Source organism: Corylus avellana, chromosome ca9 (assembly GCF_901000735.1).
Source record: "Corylus avellana chromosome ca9, CavTom2PMs-1.0".
Taxonomy (NCBI): Eukaryota; Viridiplantae; Streptophyta; class Magnoliopsida; order Fagales; family Betulaceae; genus Corylus; species Corylus avellana.
This window is the reverse complement of record NC_081549.1, coordinates 2,099,537-2,118,116: the sequence shown is the minus strand read 5'-3', so window position 1 is coordinate 2,118,116 and position 18,580 is coordinate 2,099,537. Positions and strand designations below refer to the sequence as shown.

The window sequence follows — 18,580 nt, the reverse complement described above, 5'->3', positions numbered from 1 at the left end:
TTCATTCTATTATAATTAAAATAACATTTTTAATTGTATTTTTACGACCTTTTAGCATAAGCCATTTAACAAAAAAAACCATAATCTAAAGCCAAGGATATAAGGGTGATGTTAAATATCACGCCCAACATGATGCACGCCGGGGTGATTTGATATTTTAAAATAATAAAATATAATATTTTATTATTATAATTATTAAAAAAATATATATATAATCTAGCGTGCATGAACAGTTATACATGCAGGCGTTCTTAATATCATGGCCTAGGATATAAATATAAACTTTTCCTCAACGAGTTGCATACTGAGTTGAAGCCTGAACTTATAACACACCCGGATATTCCAAAATGTCTTTCTCCAAATTCGTCTCCTCTGTGTGTCTTCTAAGCTTTAGGGAATGTTTGGTACATCAGATAATCTTTCAAAATAAAATGGTTTATTCTTATAGAATAGTCAAATAAATTCATTTGATTACACGCTGTACCAATGAACAGTAATTTTCAGTGGTTTTGCCCATTGTGTCCCTGACCCCGACGTTCTACCAATATTTTGCAGGTTTTTTATTTTTTATTTTTACAAGTATTAGACATTTTAAGAATATTGCTTCTCATGTGTTTTCACAGTGCGAATGACTGCGACCCCACTGAAGGCCAGACGTACAAATAATAGAGACATTATTGTATATATATATATATATATATATATATATATATTTAGGGTAGGTCCGGAAGACCAATTGTAATTATTGTACTTTAGTGTGACTATAGTAGCTCCTACCTTGAGAGCAGGGCCTAGACGGTGTGAATCGGTCCTTCAAGTTCGACTAATCCAAAACCTAACTCAGTTATATTACGACATCAATAAGAATCTAAGGCAGCTAAAAAAACTCACACACTGGTACACATCCGGACCACTTAAAAATTTTCAAGGACCATTAGAACACCACCCTTATGGTAATAGAGACATTATAAATAGACTTAATCCTCCTCGCTTTGAGCAAAGCTTCACGCCAGTCGCCAGGCTTCTCTTCTTAGCTATAATGGACACAAAAAAGCTCCTCTATTGTGTTCTCTGCTACTTCCTCTTGTCCCTTCTATCAGGTTAATTTCTAACACAATAGCTCTACTTCTATATATCACATTATTTTGCCTTGAAAACTGAATACTTGTCGATAATCTCTCTGAGTTTGTGCGACTCTTTACAGGGCAACGAGTGGTGCAAGGACACATAGCTCCTCACCACCACCACCACCACCACAGCCATCGTCATCATCTCTTTAAATCTGGTGGTCTATCAAAGCTCTTTGTCTTTGGGGATTCATATGCTGACACAGGCAACACCAACAAATCTATGTCCTCTTGGAATGATCCCTATGGTATCACCTTTCCCGGTAAACCAGCAGGTCGTTTCTCCGACGGCCGTGTCCTCACCGATTACGTTGGTATATATAACCCTCCCTCTCTCTCTCTCTCTAGTAATATTAATTAACGTGTCTTTTAGCAGAAGAAATGGGCACGATTTAGCTTTTGTAAATTTTATATATCAATGGTGGGGGCTTCTCTCTCTAGTAGTGTCCTTTGGCACAAGTAAAGGGTATAATTATCATCGAAGCAGATGGTTTAATGGTTTAAGAAAATTCTTTAAGTGATTAGGGCATGTATTAGGATGTGAATTCGAATCTCCACAATAGAAAATCTCCACATATGTTTAATTAGTATTAGTCTTTTCGGATTTTCATTGATGCTCTGATGAGGCTGGATCAGGCTATAACTCAGTTGAATTTGAAAGCGCCTGCAGTTTCTATCGTCTAAGCTCCTCATGTGCGGCTCCCAGGAGTAGGTGATATTATAGTTATGTCCAATGCAAGTAGGATAGTCACAATTGGCCCATCACTTCGGCCTACCCTTTTTGAATAAAAAAAAAGAAAGAAAAGTAAATGGCATGATTTAATTAGTTTGTGTAATTTTTATATATTACACAAACTAAGTGGTGGGCATCTCTGACTCTGACCTTGTGTTTAACTACGTGCAGCAAAATCCATGGGAATTAGGTCTCCAATTCCATACAGATGGAGGGAACTTGGGATCCCATTGTTGATATACGGAATGAACTTTGCATATGGAGGCATGGGTGTTTTTCCGACATTGAACCCGGGCCCAAACATGACCACCCAGATTGATTTCTTCGAGAATCTCATCACAGACAACGTCTTCAACATAAGTGACCTCCACTCCTCTCTGACCCTCGTCACCCTTGCTGGCAATGACTACTTCGCTTACATTGTCAATAATGGTACTCAGGTCAGACTCTATAATATATAGTTTTTACTACAAATTTTTTTATAAATTAACGTGTTATTTATAATATCTTGCAGTAGTCAATCATTTTTCAAATTTTTTTTACCGCATCTTCTGTGCCAATAAACTGCTCCTGTGTCTCTGCTACAAAGTTTGCCACTAGAATACTTGTCAAGAAGTAGGTTAATTTTCTGAAAAGAAATTATTGGATAGGATAGCTAGTGATCCTCTATTCCTCTTGATAAGTTTAGGAGTAATTTAATATGCAGAATTCATCAAATTAAAACGTTTAGACTTCATCACATTAATTTTTATTAACCTGATATTTTTTTTTTATATATATAATAAACATTAGTCGACTAGATAAGGTTTTAAAATTATTTAATTCTCAATAAAATGTTTTTAAAAACTCTTTATACTTCATCCACAAACGCTTAACCAGAACAAACAAAAAGTCTGAGTTATAAAACTTTGACGTTTCAAGAAGTGGGGATGATTGTTTTTTGTTTTTAAGTTGTGTCTGTGCGCGCCTCTTTGTCTGTCTTGGGCTCGATGTGTGCACGTCACTGCAAATCATATACCCCCACAAACGAATGAGGAAAACGTGGACTAAAGTTATAACGTACTAATCTTTTACTTATTAAAAGTTGATGTGTCGTGGTCATTTTTGACCAAAAAAAAAGGGATTCATCCACCAAATACTATGAAAGGATCACGTTAATCATCACATCAACTTTAGTGAATAAAAAATGAATACTTGTTGAGTATATAGTATCACTCCAAATATGTGACCTAAAGATTTATGGGACTACTAGTTAGATGAAAAAAGATAACGTGTCGAGTATATAGTATCACTCAAAAAATATGACCTAATGATTTATGGGATCATAGCTCTTTATAACTAATTGTCAATCAAACTCTTAACAGATTTTTTTTATTCCAGTCTACTTTTATAAAATATTATTTTATGGTTTTTTTTTTTTTTATTTTTTTTTTTTATAGTTTTCTTAAGCTATTGAGAGATAAGGAGGCGAAATGATTGTACCAAAAAGAGAAAGATGATTAAAAAAAGAATGCATAAACTATCTACAAAAGTACCTAATCAAAAAGCAAATATATTCGTGTTTAATATAAGGAGAAGACAGGCTTATAGATGATAATTTTTACTCGTATTAGTTAAATATACACAATATATATATAGGTTCTAGAAAAAAGATAAAAAAGGAGGTACTCTTATAAATCAAAGTATATATATATATATATATATATTTGAGGGTGGGTGCCTTAAAATTAAGGTTCTTCAACATTGATTATAAGCCTCTTATAAACTACTGTGATAGTCCATGTAACATTTACTACAACTATCATTAAATAATTAAATTTGATTGTGGTTGATGTAGCAATATTGTCACGTAGATTAGCATGCCAGTTTTCTATGTATAATCGATAATATTTATCACGTCAGTCAATAAACAATTCAATTTTTATTGTGGCTGATACGGTAATGCCACGTGGACTGTGAGGTCAATTTGTTTCACCATAATTGGGATTGATCTATTTGTAGGGATTGGAATCTTTCATTCCCAAAGTGGTGACACAACTTACTGTAAACTTGAAACGCATTCATGGGTTGGGAGCGAAAAAGATAGCCGTAACAGCTCTACAGCCTTTAGGATGTCTCCCTCGGAGCACGGCCACATCCTCGTTCCAACAATGCGATGAAACCGAAAACTCACTCGTGAATTACCACAACCTCTTGTTGAAACAGGCCGTGGCTAAGTTGAATAATGAAACCAACGATTCTGCCTTCGTCATTGTTGATCTCTATGCCTCATTCATGTCCGTAATCCAGAACAAAGGGGAAAAGGAAGGTGATCAATTATACATTTGCTTTAAGTTTTAGTCATTCTTCTTTAAGAAATATTTATTGCTTTCCATACTATTGGGTTGGTGTTTTAGCTTGGGCCTTGTCCTAGGGCCTTTTTCAATTACTTTGGTTGGCTTTCAGGAACCAATTAAAATCAAAGTGATTTCAATTTGCATCTTCATTTTGGGCAGGAAGTATAAAGTTTGAGAACCCATTGAAGCCATGTTGCGTTGGGATAAGCAGCAATTATAGCTGTGGGAGTGTAGATGAGAGTGGAGCCAAAAAATATACACTCTGTGAGGACAAAGAATCAGCATTCTTCTGGGACAGTGTTCACCCTACGCAGGAGGGATGGCTTGCTGTGTATGCAGCTCTGCAAGCGACTCTCGAACAACTTTTCTAAGGTTGTTTGTTTCATTCGTTTGTTAAGCAATTCTGCTTTTGTTGTCACTGTACGTTAAAATAATCTAGAGAATAAAAAAACTTGAACACAACTATATATATATATATATATATATATATATATATATATATATATATTTTTTTTTTTTCTTTGTTGGGAAAATATAGAAATATCATAATATTTATGAATATATTCTAATAGTACTAAGTTAAATAACATTTTTAATTGTATTTTTACGACCTTTTACCATAAGCCATTTAACAAAAAAAAACCATAATCTAAAGCCAAAGATATAAATATAAACTTTTCCTCAACGATTTGCATACTGAGTTGAGGGTGATGTTAAACATTACGTCCGGTGTTATGCACGCCTAGGTGATTTGATATTTTAAAATAATAAAATATATTTTATTATTATTATTATTTAAAAGAAAAAAAAAAGCCAGGCGTGCATGAATAGTTATGCACGCCGGAGTTCTTAGTATCATGCCCCTGAGTTGAAGCCTGAACTTATAACACACCCGGATATTCCAAAATGTCTTTCTCCAAATTCGTCTCCTCTGTGTGGCTTCTAAGCTTTAGGGAGTGTTTGGTACATCAGATAATCTTTTAAAATAAAATGGTTTATTCTTATAGAATAGTCAAATAAATTCATTTGATTACACGCTGTATCAATAAACAGTCATTTTCCGTGGTTTTGCCCACCTGAGTCCCTGACCCCGACGTTCTACCAATATTTTGCAGGTTTTTTATTTTTTATTTTTACAAATATTAGACATTTTAAGAATATTACGTACAAATAATAGAGACATATATATATATATATATATATATATATATATATACATTGAGAGGTAAGTTGGAAAGACTAATTGTAGTTATCGTACTTGAATGTGACTATAATAGCATATACCCTAAGAGTAAGGCCTAGACAATGCGAACCGCTCATTCAAGTTCGACTGATCCAAAACCTAACTCAATTATATTAGGGCATCAATAGAATTTAAGGCAGCTAAGAGAACTCACACACCAGTACACATCTGGACCACTTGAGAATTTTTTTGAACCATTGGAGCACCACCCATATGGTAATAGAGACATTATATATAGACTTAATCCTCCTCGCTTTGAGCAACGCTTCACGCCAGTCGCCAGGCTTCTCTTCTTAGCTATAATGGACACAAAAAAGCTCCTCTATTGTGTTCTCTACTACTTCCTCTTGTCCTCTCTATCAGGTTAATTTCTAACACAATAGCTCTACTTCTATATATCTCATTATTTTGCCTTGAAAACTGAATACTTGTCGATAATCTCTCTGAGTTTGTGCAACTCTTTACAGGGCAACAAGTGGTGCAAGGACACATAGCTCCTCACCACCACCACAGCCACCGTCATCATCTCTTTAAATCTGGTGGTCTATCAAAGCTCTTTGTCTTTGGAGATTCATATGTTGACACAGGCAACACCAACAAATCTACGTCCGCTTGGAATGATCCCTATGGTATCACCTTTCCCGGTAAACCAACAGGTCGTTTCTCCGACGGCCGTGTCCTCACCGATTACGTTGGTATATATAACCCTCCCCCTCTCTCTCTCTCTCTCTCTAGTAATATTAACGGTTCTTTTGGCAGAAGAAATGGGCACGATTTAGTTTTTGTAAATTTTATATATCAATGGTGGGGGCTTCTCTCTCTAGTAGTGTCCTTTGGCACAAGTAAAGGGCATAATTATCATCAAGGCGGATGGTTTAATGGTTCGAGAAAATTTTTAAGTGATTAGGATATGTATTAGGGTGTGAGTTCGAATCTCCTTAATGGAGAATCTTCATATATGTTTGATTAGTATTAGTCATTTTGGATTTCTAATGATGCTCTGATGAAGCTGGATCAGGCTATAGTTCAAGTCTTGAGAGAGCGCCTGCGATTTCTACCGTTTAAGCTCTTCATGTGCGATTTTTAAGAGTATATGCTACTATAGCTATGCCCAATACAAGTAGGATAGTCACAATTGGCCGATCACTTCGGCCTACCCTTTTTGAATAAAAAAAAGAGAGAAAAGTAAATGGCATGATTTAATTAGTTTGTGTAATTTTTATATATTACACAAACTAAGCGGTGGCCGGGCATCTCTGACTCTGACCTTGTGTTTAACTACGTGCAGCAAAATCCATGGGAAGTAGGTCTCCAATTCCATACAGATGGAGGAAACTTGGGATCCCATTGTTGATATACGGAATGAACTTTGCATATGGAGGCACGGGTGTTTTTCCAACATTGAACCCGGGCCCAAACATGACCACCCAGATTGATTTCTTCCAGAATCTCATCACAGACAACGTCTTCAACATAAGTGACCTCCACTCCTCTCTGACCCTCGTCACCCTTGCTGGCAATGACTACCTCGCTTACATTGTCAATAATGGTACTCAGGTCAGACTCTATAACACATAGTTTTTACTACAAACTTTTTTATAAATTAACGTGTTATTTATAATATCTTGCAGTAGTCAATCATTTTTCAAATTTTTTTTACCACGTCTTCTGTGCCAATAAACTGCTCCTATGTCTCTGATACAAAGTTTGCCACTAGAGTACTTGTCAAGAAGTAGGTTAATTTTCTGAAAAGAAATTATTGGATAGGATAGCTAGTGATCCTCTATTCCTCTTGATAGTTTAGGAGTAATTTAATATGCAGAATTCATTAAATTAAAACGTTTAGACTTCATCACATTAATTTTTATTAACTTGATATATATATATGTAATAAACATTAGTCGACTAGATAAGGTTTTAAAATTATTTAATTCTCAATAAAATGTTTTAAAAAATTCTTTATATTTCATCCACAAACGCTTAACCAGAACAAACAAAAAGTCTGAGTTACAAAACTTTGACGTTTCAAGAAGTGGGGATGATTGTGTTTTTGGTTTTAAGTTGTGTTTGTGCGCGCCTCTTTGTCTATCTTCGGCTTGATGTGTGCATCAGTGCATGTCACTGCAAATCATATACCCCCACAAACGAATGAGGAAAACGTGGACTAAAGTTATACACGTACTAATCTTTTACTCATTAAAAGTTGATGTGTCGTGGTCATTTTTGACCAAAAAAAAAGGAACCTTTTTCATCCACCACATACTATGAAAGGATCACGTTAATCGCTTGATTGTAGGAATCTCCCGTTAGGGTAGATATCCAATGGAGGACAAAAGCAACTTGATAATGACATAATGAATTTTGACGTACGTACTTCTCATTATCAAACTCTATTTATAGAGTTAGAATATGACTCTTCATCAAGAGTCACAACTTGTCACTCTATCATAACCTCTATGGAGGGTTGTGATTGGCTATGAGAATGACCACACTAGTTATGGTGTGATCACCCTTTAAACCATCAAATTGTCACATCAACTTTAGTGAATAAAAAATAAATATTTGTCGAGTATATAGTATCACTCAAAATACATGACCTAAAAATTTATGGGACTACAAGTTAGATGAAAAAAGATAACGTGTCGAGTATATAGTATCACTCAAAAAATGTGACCTAATGATTTATGGGATCATAGCTCTTTATAACTAATTGTCAATCAAACTCTTAACAGATTTTTTTTATTTCAGTCTACTTTTATAAAATATTATTTTATGGTTTTTTTTTTTAATTTTTTTTTTATAGTTTTCTTAAGCTATCGAGAGATAAGGAGGAGAAATGATTGTACCAAAAAGAGAAAGATGATTAAAAAAAGAATGCATAAGCTAGCTACAAAAGTACCTAATCAAAAAGCAAATATATTCGTGTTTAATATAAGGAGAAGACAAGCTTATAGATGATAATTTTTACTCGTATTAGTTAAATGAACACAATATATAGGTTCTAGAAAAAAGAAAAAAGAAAAAGAAAAAGGAGGTGCTCTTATAAATCAAAGTATTGTATATATAGCTTATTTGAGGGTGGGTGCCTTAAAATTATGGTTCTTCAACATTGATTATAAGCCTCTTACAAACTACTGTGATAGTCCATATGACATTTACTACAACTGTCATTAAGTAATTAAATTTGATTGTGGTTGATGTAGCAATATTATCAAGTAGATTGTCATACCAATTTTCTATGTATAATCGATAATATTTATCACGTCAGTCAGTAAACAATTCAATTTTTATTGTGGCTGATACGGTAATGCCACGTGGACTGTGAGGTCAATTAGTTTCACCAGTAATTGGGATTGATCTATTTGTAGGGATTGGAATCTTTCATTCCCAAAGTGGTGACACAACTTACTGTAAACTTGAAACGCATTCATGGGTTGGGAGCGAAAAAGATAGCCGTGACAGCTCTACCGCCTTCAGGATGTCTCCCTCGGAGCACGGCCACATCCTCGTTCCAACAATGCAATGAAACCGAAAACTCACTCGCGAATTCCCACAACCTCTTGTTGAAACAGGCCGTGGCTAAGTTGAATAATGAAACCAACGACTCTGCTTTCGTCATTGTTGATCTCTATGCCTCATTCTTGTCCGTAATCCAGAACAAAGGGGAAAAGGAAGGTGATTAATTATACATTTGCTTTAAGTTTTAGTCATTCTTCTTTAAGAAATATTTATTGCTTTCCATACTATTGGGTTGGTGTTTTAGCTTGGGCCTTTTTCAATTACTTTGGTTGGCTTTCAGGAACCAATTAAAATCAACATGATTTCAATTTGCATCTTCATTTTGGGCAGGAAGTATAAAGTTTGAGAACCCATTGAAGCCATGTTGCGTTGGGATAAGCAGCAATTATAGCTGTGGGAGTGTAGATGAGAGTGGAGCCAAAAAATATACACTCTGTGAGGACAAAGAATCAGCATTCTTCTGGGACAGTGTTCACCCTACGCAGGAGGGATGGCTTGCTGTGTATGCAGCTCTGCAAGCGACTCTCGAACAACTTTTCTAAGGTTGTTTGTTTCATTCGTTTGTTAAGCAATTCTGCTTTTGTTGTCACTGTACGTTAAAATAATCTAGAGAATAAAAAAACTTGAACACAACTATATATATATATATATATTTCTTTGTTGGGCAAATATAGAAATATCATAATATTTATGAATATATTCTAACAGTACTAAGTTGTTTTTCCTTTCATTTCATTTTTTTTTTTAAATACCACGACTCGTTCTGGGTATAGGCTATAAATTATAGGAAAAATTATACCTACCGTCTTCAAATTTACATTCAAATTGCAGTGTAGTTTTAAACTCTAAAAAAAAGTAATTAACTTTCTAAACTACCTAATCCTTTTACTTAGCTCACCGTTGTTAGGATTTTCTATTAATTTGGACCGCAAACACATCACGTAACCCACGTTTGCGTAATTTTTATTTATTTATTTTAAATGATTTTCTGTTAACTGGAAGGCAACATTCCGATTGGCCATAAATATCCTTTTTTTTTTTTTCTTTTTATATGAAGAAGGAAAAAAAAATTTGAATCATCATATTTATCAAATTTGTACAATCGAATTGCTTCTACACGTGATTTTTTGGTATGTAATTATACCTTTTCATTCGTTTATAATTAAAATAATATATTTAATTTCATTTTTAGTACCTTTACTAATTACCATAAGCCATATAACCAAAAACCATAATCTAAAGCAAGATAAATTTAACTTTTCCGCAACAAGATAAGGCAACAATCAAATTTCTCGAAACGACTCTTCGTAATCAAATTTCTCATATTATATATATACTCACCGAGCATATATAGTGGTGTGGCAGTTTTCGTCCCGGCCCCAAAATTTTTACAAATTTGCTTAAACTATATTCATTTTATAAATTTGTCCTTCCAAAATAATATTTTTGTCCCCCCAAAATAATAATTGTATCCCATTTTAATTCTTTTTTTTTAGTTTTGCCCCCATATATATATATATATATATATATATATATATATATATATATATATATATATATATTTGTGTCCTCTTTTAATTCTTTTTTCTAGTTTACCCCCTCTTTCAACATAAAAAAACCTAAAATACCCCATTCATTTTGTTTCCATTCATATTCTAGTTCACTTCTAACCAGAAGTTCAATTTGGTTTGGGATTCTAATTGAATATGTAAAAGGAAAAGTTAAATGGTTTGAGTTCTTTGAGTGGCTTTTAACCAACAATCAATACTTACCATTGTTTGACTCGACTCTTAGCATTGTTGTTACTTGGAGCTTCAAAGAATTCTTAGAAAAATGAGTATACGCTCAAATATACCGTTTTTCTTGAACCCTATAAATTGTGTTTAATTAGTTTATTTTGCTAGTTATTTATACTATTGTGTGTTTCTTATACCATGAGATTAAATGTAAGACTTCTATACTTTTATTTTATATAAACATACATATAAAGAGATTATATCTATCTATGTGTGCTTTTGTATTATATAAGTCTGTCCATCTCCCCAATCAAAAAAAAAAAAAATCCGTCCCCCTACACTCTAAATCCTAATTCTGCCCCTGGGTGACAGGCAATTTGTGCCAAGAAAAGCTTTCCAAATTAAAATCATACGTTCACGTGATTTTAAATTCATAGCAAAAGTTATGCCTATTCACTACACACTACGCAGTATTTCCCCAAATATATTACAATTAATTCTTGCCTTTCTTTTTTTTTTTTTTTTAATGATATGTCTTGCCTTTCTTTTGCTTACATTCTTTGTCAAGATATTTTAGCGCCATTAATTGAATATCTAACAACTCGGTATCAAATATCAATTGTAACTTCTGCATCAACGTGGTAATTATTATGTTAGCTACTAAAATATGAATATATAGCCATGTAACACTCATTTTTATAAAATATGAAATGGAAAATATTTTTTTAAGAGAATTATATAAAATCTATATTATCCCGATCATTTTCTAAGAACGTGTTTTGAATTGTGTTTGAAAAATAGAGTTTTTAAGTCAAAAAAACGTTTTTTTAGTAAAAGCTTCATTTTTTAATTTTTGCGAAAAGTTCATTTTGACCATTTTTAGCTATGCTTGTTGAACCTTTACTTCTTTTTCTTTTTATTTTTTTATTTTTTTCAAATGTACTTTTTAAGTGTTAAACGTATTTTTAGACTCTTCAAACGCACACCCAAACAAGTCATAAGTACAAATGACCTTCACTGTTTCACTCCACAAACACTTTGAATAGCCACGTGTATATATATATATATATATATATATATATATATATATATATATATATATATAATATAGACACACACATTAATCTTCAACGGGTTGTGCAACGCTTCACGATAGGCTTGGCTTCTCTTGTTAATTAGCTATAATGGACACACAAAAGCTCCTCTATTGTGTTCTCTGCTACTTCCTTCTGTCTCTTCTCTCAGGTTAATTTCTAACACAATAAGTCTACTTCTAATATCACATTCTTTTGCCGTGAAAACTGAATACTTGTCGATCGATAATCTGTGTGTTTGTGCGACTTTTTACAGCGCAACAAGTGGTGCGAGGAAGTTTAGCTCCTCACCACCACCACCACCACCACAGCCATCGTCATATCTCTAAATTTCGTCCATCAAAGCTCTTTGTGTTTGGGGATTCATATGCTGACACAGGCAACACCGGCAAAGCTTGGCCCTCTTGGAAATATCCATATGGTATCACCTTTCCAGGTAAACCAGCAGGTCGTTTCTCCGATGGCCGTGTCCTCACCGATTACATCGGTACGTGTGTCCCTCTCTCTCTCTCTCTAATGTCTTTTTTGGCACAAGTAATGGGCATTAATTATTTTTATTAATTTTTGTATATCAACGGTGGGTTCTTCTTCTCTGCTAGCTTGCCACTTTTCCTATTACTTTAATAGCTATCCATACGTGTGGTTCCTCTCTCTCTCTCTGTCTTTTGGCACAACTAATGGGCATGAGTTAGCTGGGTAATTTTAACTACTCTATTGCAGTTTTATCGGATCAACCCGAAGGAACAGTTCCTCTTTAGTTCATTTGAACTACTGGATATTATCTAATTAGTTATATGTGAGAAGTATTTTTGGCTTTGACCAAAAGACCTCTCCAACATAACTAATTAAACCGATATTCTTTCATGAGAATCCTAATTCCAATGGTGAAAGTGTCTATTAGTCTTTAATTTCTCTTAATAAAAATTAATTGAAGAGGCCAATAAACATTGTCTCACCAACCTAATAAAATAACAATAGGGTAAGATTTAGTTCGTGTAATTTTGATATATCGATCGTGGGTTGTTGAGTTCTTTTCCACTTGGCTAGCTACACGGCCGCACGGCCGCGTGGTGCTTGTAATTATTGTATTGTTGGGTCAGCATCTATTTGTAGTATACGTTCCTACTTTCGGTGCTTGTAACGCTTGTTTTCAGCTTTCATTGTCTGATGCTTCTGTTTCCCACCACCATAATTCTTCTTCTATATATCTTTAATCACTCTGTTTCCTTATTCCTTCTATCATGATGACATTGATTAACCCCACAAACGCAACTTTCACTTTTCAACAAATCATAAGAACTTTATTCTTTGTTTCCATAAGAACTCCTTAGAACAAAAAAAAAAAGGAGTTTTGTTTTTGTTCCTATAAAGAAAAAAAGAAAAAAGAAAATTAAGCCTCTCGATCTGATCTAATTGTACTGCAGCTAAGTTCGTGGGGGTTAGGTCTCCAATTCCGTACAGATGGAGGAAATATGGGATTCCATTGTTGAAATATGGAATGAACTTTGCCTATGGAGGAACTGGTGTTTTTCAGACCTTATACCCGGGCCCGAACATGACGACCCAGATCGATACCTTCCACCCTCTCATCACAGACAACGTGTTTACCATTAGAGACCTCCAGTCCTCCGTCGCCCTCGTCACCCTCTCCGGCAATGACTATGCTTACATTGCCAGTAGCGGCGGGTCTGCTCCGGTGAGAATTTATTATAGCTAGCTTTTCCTCTATTATTATTATTATTTTTTTATATAAGTTGACCGGGCAATTTATGTATCATTTACCACATTAGCAGTTAAATAAGTAAATTTATTTATCAAATTTTATTACTTAATATTTTTTATAAAAACATAATTAAGCACTACAACAAAATCATTTACCAGCTAAGGTGACAATTCATAATTGTGTAAATAATTTCGTAGTAAAAGTTGTGGACACGGCCAAGCATTTTCCAAAACATTTTGACCGCATCTCCTAGTCCTAGCTCCTAGCTAGGCCAATAAACTGCTACTATGTCCCCGCTGGACGTTTGCCACGTAGACTTACCAAGCAGTAGGTTTTCTCTTTTATGGATAGAAATTATGGGATAGGATATTGATCCTCTCTAGAAGTACTGTTGGAGTATTCTAATATGTAGAATTCATAAAATTAAAAGTTTAGATTTCATCAATTTTAATATTTTTTATACATTAAATGTAATAAACATTGATCTGATAAAAATTTAAAATTAGTTAATTTTAAAATAATATTGAGATTTAAGGAAATTTATTTTAAAAAGTTTGATCCATCCACAAGTGCTTAACCAGATTAGACATTAGTGACATTTTGATGTTTCAACCACCCCAGGATGATTGTTTTTGTTTCTTTTTTAAAGTGTTGTTTGTGTGACTCTTGTCTCTCGTCGGCTCGACGTGTGAATGCCATAAGCATATGGCCCTGTTGATGGGCTTGGTGGTTCTTTCCCATCCAGAAAGGCAGAAACTCTGGATACTTTATGATATTAAATAATAATAATTCATCATTGAAAACTAAAATTATGTGAGACACTTAAAGTTGTAGCATTAATTAGCTAGTTCTCTATAATTTGTCACCTCTGCCTAATCCCAGAAAAGAAAAAATAGAGAAGGAAAGATTAAAATAAAAAATAAAAATTAAGAGTTTACGTATAAGAATTTTTATTATAAGTCTCTTTACAACTTACTGTGGTAATTCATGTGCCACTTACTATTTTTACCACTAAAATTAAATTTAATTATTGTTAATGTAACAGTGTTACTTAAATTATCATCTCTTTATAAGTTTACACAGTATTTATCAGGTCGGTCATTAAATAATTTAATTTGATTACCGTTTAGATAATAATCAATTTGTAAGAAAGCTGCATGCATGAATTAATTTGCCTAAATATTTCCACTTTTGTAGGCAATTCAATCTTTCATTCTCAAAGTGGTGAAACAACTTGCGGTGAACTTGAAACGCATTCATGGGCTGGGAGTAAAAAAAGTAGCAGTGACAGCTTTACAGCCTTTAGGATGTCTCCCTAGGAGCACGGCCATGGCCTCATTCCGACAATGCAATGGAACCGTAAACTTGCTCGTGAATTACCACAACCTCTTGTTGGAAAAAGCCGTGGCTACGTTGAATAACGAAACCAACGACTCTCCTTTCCTCATTCTTGATCTCTATGCCTCCTTCATGTTCGTAATCGAGAACAAAGGTAAAAGCCCAGGTGATTATACAATTGCTTTCATTTGTAAGTCTTAAATATATTGGAGAGAGAAGAGAGAGAGAATAAGCATATAATGGACTACATTGTTAGAGAACTGATATTGATGTGATTACATAGACCTCTATTTATAGAAAGGTTATGAGTGATAGACAAATAACCTAGTAGACCTAGAATACATATAATAAAGTAAATAATCCTAGAATAATATTCTTAACAATAATAATTACTCAAAAGATTTTAGTGTATGGGCTTGATGAAAACAGTGTGTAGGCTGGGTTGGTGTTATAGGTTTGGGCCTTTGTCGTAGGTTACCCCATGATCAGTGTGGCCGTTGAGAGCCATTTTGAATTAAATTATTTTGGTTGGCTTTCAGGAATCAAAAACAAAGTGATTTCAATTTGTATCTTCATTTTGTGCAGGAAGTAGAAAGTTTGAGAACCCATTGAAGCCATGTTGCTTTGGCATAAGCAGCGATTATAACTGTGGGAATGTGGATGAGAGTGGGGCCAAAAAATATACTCTTTGTAAGGACCCCAAAGCATCATTCTTTTGGGACGGTGCGCACCCTACGCAGGAGGGATGGAATGCTGTGTATTCAGCTCTGCAACCCACTCTTGAACACCTTTACTAGGGTTACCAAAAACAAATGGAGTGGACTTAGTTGTTTGTTGACCATTTCTGCTTCATGCATGGTTTAGGGCTGTGTATTTAAAGCAATTTCTATCTGAATTAATGCTAATCATTCGGGTACGTAGGAAAATTGCTAATATATATATATATAAAATAATAATAATAAAAGTTGTTTTCCTTTTTCTTTTTTAAATACCACGACTCTTCTAGTTCTGGGTATGGTTTTTCATCTCCCATGGTTTTAGAATGCTAGCTATTAGGGCAGCTAGTGTCTACAATCTAAAATATTTTCACCAGAATAGGAATTTTCCATTGACTTAACATGTTCCTTGTCGATTTTCCTTTTCCACGGATCCACTGCTAGCCAATGATCGAGTTTTTCCTTTATCATCTCCTGATGCTCAGATTCTCCCTATAAAACTGGCTGAAATAACTCACCAATTATTTCAAAAGATAAAACTGATAAAGAAATAACTTATTAAACAATTTAATTACTATTCTAACAAAATTACAAGCAGAAACTGGATTAATATTGAATTTGTTTAATAAATTAATATAGAGACTGCCAATGAACTTGTCTCATAGTGACGGGTGATGCAAGTTGCAAATTTGAAAGGCATGAGTGTTTGGTTTGAAGGGACGTACAACAAAGATTGCACTGGTAATAATGTACGGCGGCTCTGAGAGGATCTGAGATAATGGTCTTCCAAAAATAGGAAATTAAATCAAACTCCTGGAAGAGTCTTCAGTACTCTCCACTTTCAAAGTTATTGTTTCCTTGGAACATTCTTTAGTGGTTCCATTTTTGCCAGAGATAGTGCTCCATTAAACATACTTTCCTAGTGTGACACTTGCATATATGGTGATTTAGTCATGTCACCTGGGAACGATCACAGGCTTTATTAACACATAAAAGGGGCCAAGTTGTTTTGACAAGACAATAGGATTATGGAGTCAATTATCCTAATTAAACTTTAAAGTATCAATTATACTTATCAGACGTCAGTATGAGATATTTTAAGATTCGAAGTCTTCAGAGTCTTATTGTTCCCTCCATAATTAAAGAGAAAATATAAATAATAACAAAATATTATGAAAGGGGTCGAGAATGAGCATTCACACCTGGCTAATCAAATCCGGCTAGCTACTCGATCTAGCAATAGAATTTGGTGAATATTCCAACGCAAAAATAACAAAAAGAGAAAGATGATTAAAAAAAGAAATGATTGTACCAAAAAGAGAAAGATGATTAAAAAAAGAATGCATAAGCTAGCTACAAAAGTACCTAATCAAAAAGCAGAGATATTCGTGTTTAATATAAGGAGAAGACAAGCTTATAGATGATAATTTTTACTCGTATTAGTTAAATATACACAATATATAGGTTCTAGAAAAAAGAAAAAAAAGGAGATGCTCTTATAAATCAAAGTATTATATATATAGCTTATTTGAGGGTGGGTGCCTTAAAATTAAGGTTCTTCAACATTGATTATAAGCCTCTTACAAATTACTGTGATAGTCCATGTGACATTTACTACAATTGTCATTAAGTAATTAAATTTGATTGTGGTTGATGTAGCAATATTATCACGTAGATTGTTATACCAATTTTCTATATATAATCGATAATATTTATCACGTCAGTCAGTAAACAATTCAATTTTTATTGTGGCTGATACGGTAATGCCACATGGATTGTGAGGTCAATTTGTTTCACCATTAATTGGGATTGATCTATTTGTAGGGATTGAAATCTTTCGTTCCCAAAGTGGTGGCACAACTTACTGTAAACTTGAAACGCATTCATCGGTTGGGAGCGAAAAAGATAGCCGTGACAGCTCTACCGCCTTCAGGATGTCTCCCTCGGAGCACGGCCACATCCTCGTTCCAACAATGCAATGAAACCGAAAACTCACTCGCGAATTACCACAACCTCTTGTTGAAACAGGCCGTGGCTAAGTTGAATAATGAAACCAACGATTCTGCCTTCGTCATTGTTGATCTCTATGCCTCATTCATGTCCGTAATCCAGAACAAAGGGGAAAAGGAAGGTGATCAATTATACATTTGCTTTAAGTTTTAGTCATTCTTCTTTAAGAAATATTTATTGCTTTCCATACTATTGGGTTGGTGTTTTAGCTTGGGCCTTGTCCTAGGGCCTTTTTCAATTACTTTGGTTGGCTTTCAGGAACCAATTAAAATCAAAGTGATTTCAATTTGTATCTTCATTTTGGGCAGGAAGTATAAAGTTTGAGAACCCATTGAAGCCATGTTGCTTTGGGATAAGCAGCAATTATAGCTGTGGGAATGTAGATGAGAGTGGAGCCAAAAAATATACACTCTGTGAGGACAAAGAATCAGCATTCTTCTGGGACAATGTTCACCCTACGCAGGAGGGATGGCTTGCTGTGTATGCAGCTCTGCAAGCCACTCTCGAACAACTTTTCTAAGGTTGTTTGTTTCATTCGTTTGTTAAGCAATTCTGCTTTTGTTGTCACTGTTAAAATAATCTAGAGGATAAAAAAACTTGAACTCAACTATATATATTTCTTTGTCTGAGGTATGGGGCAAATAAAGAAATATCATAATATTTATGAATATATTCTAATAGTACTAAGCTAGTTGTTTTTCTTTTCATTTTTTTTTTTTTTAAATACCACGACTCAATCTGGGTATTTACATTCAAATTGCAATGTATTTTTAAACTCTTTAAAAAAAAAAAAAATTGTAATTAACCTTAAACTACCTAACTCTTTTACTTAGCTCACCGCTATTAGAATTTTCTGTTAATTTAGACCGCAAACACATCAGGTAACCCACATTTGCGTAATTTTTATTCATTTTTTTTCTTTTTATATGAAGAAGGGGAAAAAAAAATTGAATCATCATTTATCAAATTTGTTCAATCAAATTGCTTCTACACGTATTTTTTGGT

General features: G+C 34.0%; 4 protein-coding genes across 4 annotated transcripts; all 4 read left to right on the top strand.

The window, feature by feature from the left end:
• Positions 1-941: 941 nt before the first annotated feature.
• Positions 942-4,666, top strand: LOC132191700 (GDSL esterase/lipase At5g03610-like). The gene is made up of 5 exons (XM_059606792.1): positions 942-1,100; positions 1,205-1,441; positions 2,032-2,300; positions 3,862-4,168; positions 4,356-4,666. The coding sequence occupies exons 1-5, from the start codon at positions 1,040-1,042 to the stop codon at positions 4,565-4,567; spliced, it is 1,086 nt and encodes a 361-aa protein (XP_059462775.1). The 5' UTR covers positions 942-1,039; the 3' UTR covers positions 4,568-4,666.
• An 816-nt stretch (positions 4,667-5,482) lies between these two features.
• On the top strand, positions 5,483-9,606 carry LOC132161862 (GDSL esterase/lipase At5g03610-like). Its single transcript, XM_059572066.1, has 5 exons — positions 5,483-5,802; positions 5,916-6,134; positions 6,728-6,996; positions 8,808-9,114; positions 9,289-9,606. The coding sequence occupies exons 1-5, from the start codon at positions 5,742-5,744 to the stop codon at positions 9,498-9,500; spliced, it is 1,068 nt and encodes a 355-aa protein (XP_059428049.1). The 5' UTR covers positions 5,483-5,741; the 3' UTR covers positions 9,501-9,606.
• A 2,233-nt stretch (positions 9,607-11,839) lies between these two features.
• Positions 11,840-15,726, top strand: LOC132161944 (GDSL esterase/lipase At5g03610-like). Its single transcript, XM_059572169.1, has 5 exons — positions 11,840-11,939; positions 12,045-12,275; positions 13,213-13,484; positions 14,709-15,003; positions 15,435-15,726. Exons 1-5 carry the CDS (start codon positions 11,879-11,881, stop codon positions 15,644-15,646), a joined length of 1,071 nt encoding a protein of 356 aa, XP_059428152.1. The 5' UTR covers positions 11,840-11,878; the 3' UTR covers positions 15,647-15,726.
• A 513-nt stretch (positions 15,727-16,239) lies between these two features.
• On the top strand, positions 16,240-18,095 carry LOC132191681 (GDSL esterase/lipase At5g03610-like). Its single transcript, XM_059606774.1, has 3 exons — positions 16,240-16,314; positions 17,390-17,696; positions 17,884-18,095. The coding sequence occupies exons 1-3, from the start codon at positions 16,240-16,242 to the stop codon at positions 18,093-18,095; spliced, it is 594 nt and encodes a 197-aa protein (XP_059462757.1).
• Positions 18,096-18,580: the final 485 nt, after the last annotated feature.